The 5,432-nt window shown below is 47.3% G+C and overlaps 2 protein-coding genes across 2 annotated transcripts; one reads left to right on the forward strand and one right to left on the reverse strand.

The window, feature by feature from the left end:
* Positions 1 to 300: 300 nt before the first annotated feature.
* Positions 301 to 1,208, reverse strand: DFL_005871 (uncharacterized protein; the record flags this gene model as incomplete). The annotated part of the gene is made up of 2 exons (XM_067635193.1): positions 301 to 1,091; positions 1,169 to 1,208. 2 exons carry the CDS (start codon positions 1,206 to 1,208, stop codon positions 301 to 303), a joined length of 831 nt encoding a protein of 276 aa, XP_067489647.1.
* Positions 1,209 to 1,744: 536 nt separating this feature from the next.
* On the forward strand, positions 1,745 to 3,367 carry DFL_005872 (uncharacterized protein; the record flags this gene model as incomplete). Its single annotated transcript, XM_067635194.1, has 1 exon — positions 1,745 to 3,367. One exon carries the CDS (start codon positions 1,745 to 1,747, stop codon positions 3,365 to 3,367), a length of 1,623 nt encoding a protein of 540 aa, XP_067489648.1.
* Between the last annotated feature and the right edge of the window lie 2,065 nt (positions 3,368 to 5,432).

Consider the following 5,432-nt stretch of genomic DNA (forward strand, 5'->3'; position numbering starts at 1 on the left):
ACACAGACGACAAACGCCTATGCCGCAGGCGAACACCGAATGTCCAGATCTGATTCTTTGTTTTTAAAAAGCAATATACATCCCTTTAATTTGTAAGCACCGATGCATCGCGATGCATGGCTTCGGCCAATTCCCAGGTACCTAAAAAGCAATCGAGCACTTTCTATAAATTTATAAATTTTATGAACTCCAATAGTTTCATTACATAATTATCCCACGCTCCGGGGAGGAATAACAAAAGCACATGCATACCCCATAAACCAATCCCAAACTCCCAATATCAAATCTTCAATCACGCCATCAGGAAACATGCATCAACCCCACAGCCTCCCTTGACTCTCCGGCGGGTTCCATATAATCCTTCTTCTGCTTCTTCATACTTTTCTCCACGGCCCTCGTCCTGAGTAGCCATTGTACCACTACCATTAGATACGTAAAGCCCGCGAGTCCAGCTACGGCTGCATATGCAATCTCTCCCGCCCGAGTATTTTCCGCTAATAGGAGTCCTAACCCGCCGTTTACGATGCCCAGGACCACGATCACTCTGCCGTACCATCGGTGGACGAAACCCCACCACGTAGATCTCTGGACTTTTTTGTATCTGATGTGGTGGATTAAGCCGATTATTGGTTGAATGACTAGGCAGGCCATGACAGCGAAACCGATGATCGTGTGGAGGTAGTCTAGATATCGAACATTCAAGCCGAGCCAGATCCCCAGGCCCATTCCGGTGAATGCCATAGCCGTAGAAAATATTTGTGTGGCGGCGTGGATGTAGACATGATTTGGAGGTTGCAAGACACGGATGAAGATAGCACCGGAGGGAAAACCAATTGTGAAAGCGACCCCCATGATTGTTCCATGAGCGATACGAAAGGTGCGACGCTGGGTCGGAGTGGTTTTGATCGTGCGACGGCCACCATGGCCTGGCTCGCCGGCTGCAGAGTCCGGACCATCTACATTTTGACGTTTAGAGATGGATTCTGGGAGAACATTGTGAAGAGAAGCTGGTGACCCAAATTCTGGGGCGGTTCGTTGTTGCAGGCTGGACTCGGCTTCGGGTGGGGCCGAACTAGCGAGGGCCTGGTAGGCTGCAGGGCAGCAGTTAGCTCGAACGTCAACCGAATGATTGCATTCAATTCGATACTTTGATATCGAAGACGCTCACCAAATAAAAGAACCAGTTGATGCAAAATTGTGAATCTCATGATTGCAATGGATTACTTTCCCTGTGTTCGACAGATATAGGGGAAAAGGAGTAGGTTCGATGCCCAAATATTCGAATTCGTGGAGTAGTTGTTTGTCCAGGGAAGCTTCTTTATACAGCCAGCTTCAGTTCAGCCGTCTGACAGTCGACAGCAAAGATAATGCAGTCCCAAACTTCAGCCACTGTGCCAAGCCAACAAAACCTCGAAAAATTCATCGGGTCATGAAGCCGCGGTACGAATATTAGTAAAAGCAATGAAGGGATTGGACATAAGCTCTAACGGCGAGCCAGATTTCCGACCGAGCGATGGCGGGGGATATTTGTAATTGGTATCTTGGCCTTTCTAGTGCGACAAGATCGGTTGGAATATTTGTCATATTCTCGGCCTGGCTTTGTATTGCATGGTGTAGTTGGTTGTTGGTTCTTGGTCGAGTCGGATGCATGCATCCCTGCCGTAACATAACAGAACGGAACACTGCATCGCCATCTTCAAGATCCTGGGGCACCTTCCGACGAGACAAAGCAAGGCATATCGCGATGCTAACACATGTCTTTCGCAGACTGTACCTATCTGAGTCCGAGGCAACAGTTAACGTGCCTTCGGGCGTCGTCATCGAGGAGGGCTTAAAATCTTCTTCACAAGACCCAGCCTTGAGCGCATTCCTTAACCTCCCTATCGACATTCTCGTCTTGTTCCTAAACTATCTCCGTACGCGAGATCTAATCGCGCTATCGCTGACCACGAAGAAACTCCGTTGGGTTCGTCCTGCCATTGAATCACTGGCAGATGACGTCGACGGTCTTCCAAATACTTTCAATACTAGCATCTTTCCTAGGGTTAAATCCCTGCTCAACGAACAAAAGAAGGCCAAGGCACGTTGTTCTCACCGGATCCACCAACGGTTCCTCCCACCCTCTAAAGTTCCTCAGGACAAGTGCCCTTACTGCGCACATCCACTGTGTCCTCCTTCCTGCCCAACTGCTCTTTTTCTTGATACCCTAAGTGGTGTATTTTACCCCGCACAGTTCTATCGTACAAACAAAGCGGTCTTCAAATACTCAACTAATATTATCCATAAACTGTTATCCAATTCTCGAACTGTTGGTCAGGATAAAGCACAAAAAGTTATCTACTCGACGATATGGTGTGAACATCACCGGTGTCCGAGAGATTTATTCTCCAGCTCAGGGTCAAATTCGCCATTCAGAAACAGTGCTCATAAATTCTTGACCGAATACACACAGACAAGTTCTGACTTTCAATGGAGAACAGTCCGCAGTTCCAAGGAACTGGGACACTGGATACATGATCGATGGCGTGTGGGATACAGGCCATCCGACCAAGATCCATCGCAAAATCCGGATGGCGTAGCCACGTCAAATACGGGATCCGAAAAACCAGTTCACGAAGCATACTACTACGATTTATTATGTCTTCACTGTCTTCGCTCCGCCTCCTATCAGATGATCGGATCTTTACCAACACCATCCGGATACTCCTGCTTCTGCGGTTGCATGAGTAATCGTAAAGGCTGCATTCGTTGTGGAGTCACCACAATCAGACTTACAAGAATCGAAGTATTCGACCTCCCAAATGATCTAGCTCTAGCCAATACTTGGACTACTCGCAAATATATCCTACCGCGAGAGGGGTTTTGGTTATATGTTGCTACAGACTATAAAGTCGGTCCATCTACCGATCCTAACGCCTCAGAACCTCGAAGGTTGTACCCAACAGACCCACGAAAGGCCGAGAAGCTTCTTTCCATAGTCCGTGGCTTTAAAATCATCTCTCTTCCACCGCAACCCAAAATCAGACTACAGGATCTACCATATCCGATTCTTCGCAAAATAATCTTAATCCTCAACCCGATGGATCCTCTAAAGTATGTAAGATTCGAGGACTCGGATCACTTTGCCCTTTCCGCAAGTTACTGCTTTATAAAGGCTACGTACGGGAAAACAGCACCGCTGAAGTCGTTGGAGTATTTGAGGGAACCGTGGTATTTGATGTGCTCCGGGAGAAAAGGGGGGTTTAATTCAACCGAAGTGTTCTGGAAGGGCCAGATGGATGCTAAAGTACGGGAAGAACAGTGGAAGGCAGCGAGAGTGGCATGGGCGATGGGAACGGGTTTAAGAGATCTGTTGGCCCAGAAATGATTGCTGCTTATATATATGGCTGGCTCAAAGTATGACATTTTACGCGTTAATTACGATCGAGGCCAGGAGGGAATGGCCGGAATAGCCTCGATTCAGAACTGGCGCGGAATGGCTGATTAATAGCATCTCATTAATCTGGAGGCAAGACGGGTGCTGGCTTCGGTTTACGAGATAAGTGCCGGCCCGGTCAAAAACAAAAATCATAATGGTCAAATAATCTCCAAACAAAGCTCCTCTCTTTGTGACGTCTGGGTACGAGGCCACTCAGTCTCATACGAGGACCAATTGTTCGGCTCCCTTACTCTATTCTATACGAATACATTAACTTCCGAGAACCCGCAGTTTCTCCTTCTTCGTCCCTCTCAACCCACCACAATCCATTCCTCAAAGCCACCAAATCAATCCGTACTTCCTTCCAACGTGCTTCCGTCAATCGTTTATCCCATCTAATTTCAAGTACCTCCTTTATAATTGCATTCACAGCGGAAATGATATTATATACATCGGCGGTGGCTCGAAGCCGTCCCAAAACCTACTGAATAGGGAAACCCCCCACTGTATATCTGAATTCTTTGAGCGAAGGGATATCTCCCAAAGTAACCTCTATCGCATCTTTGAGTGCCGGTACATCATTAGCGCCCATGCGGAGGTACTCCAAAGTCTTGACAAACTGTTGCACCCAAGCTAGGTATGCAATGACCTTCCGTTGGTCTGATACTTAAAACTCCGTAGAGCTGATTTTTGAAAGGGCATGGCCTTCTTCCGAAACGTGGTCGTAAATGTCTCGACGGCTGTGTGCTCTGCCCAACAGTTTTGCTCTGCAGAGACGTTACTGTAACCATATTGACCCGAACAGGAATATTGCTGGATTCTTATATCGATCTTCTCGAGCGGTTGCGCGCAGGATACGAGGTAATTCAACAGTGGCCTTGACTAACTCTCCACAGTTAAATAACAGAGGGCAATCGAATGTAGCAGCAAAGAATCCCAGACCGTGTTCACCGCTAGCTGCCGCAAGGCTGACATCCAATTCTCAGCATAGCTTCCAGGATACGCGAAAGAACCTAGGTACGAGGCCGTCCAGGATATATATCGAGCAACTTTGTTATCAGGCCCATATTCAAGATACGGGTCGCGTTTCTCTTTCAAGACGTGCGAGCGGTAGCAGAGATCAAGCATGACTTGCAAGTCGTAAAGGTTTTAGACTTGGGATATCGCACTACGGATTATCATCAATATAACATCAGGTTCTAGGGTTCTATACACATCCACACATGACATGTAGCATTTCCTAGCTAGCTTCCATTCGTGAATTCGAGCAACAGCCGAGACGAACGAACGAGCCTGCCACACGATACCGTGAAGAATCTCGGGAGGGAAAGGACAAGCGATAGTGGCTCCATACTCCAGACGTAATTCCCGGTTAATTATCAAAATATGAGGATGAGACCAGAAGCATCTTCAGCGATGAAAGGAGGAGGTAATTATTAAAGCTATATCGTCGAGGCTCATATACTGCTGTGCATGTGGCGGTTGGCCTCGAGACAGCTATGCGGGACCAAAATACACCTTCTTTTATAGTATCAAGATCGTGAGCTACATATAATATCTCGGCTTGTTTCGTACCCAGACCTGTCTACCTAGGTCAGAACGAGTTCATGGATCCAGATGTATCGATAATCAGATCTTTTCTTGGCTCCAAAGTGGGGGCCTCGCCACTCTAGGTTACCTCCTGTATAGCTATAAAGCCTCTTTAAAAGGGCGGGCGTCTAAATCTGAAGCTGGAGGGTTTAAACGTTTGAACGGTGGGTTTAAAAAGAGTCTTCGACATCGACGCGACGCGCTGCATGTTGACGAAATTAAACTCGAAATCCGGTTACACAAGCCTGAATCATGACTTCCTAAGATCCGACCCAAGTTGCCAAGAAATTCTCCACATGCACTGGCATGCCGGCATGAACGGGAACCAAATTTATACAGACCGACAGGCTAGCTGGGTAGCTCTCCGACTAACCAAGCCTCGAACTGTCTACGGGTCCGAATATCCAAATCAAGATCTTGCATA

Source organism: Arthrobotrys flagrans (assembly GCF_004000055.1).
Source record: "Arthrobotrys flagrans strain CBS H-5679 chromosome Unknown unitig_9, whole genome shotgun sequence".
Taxonomy (NCBI): Eukaryota; Fungi; Ascomycota; class Orbiliomycetes; order Orbiliales; family Orbiliaceae; genus Arthrobotrys; species Arthrobotrys flagrans.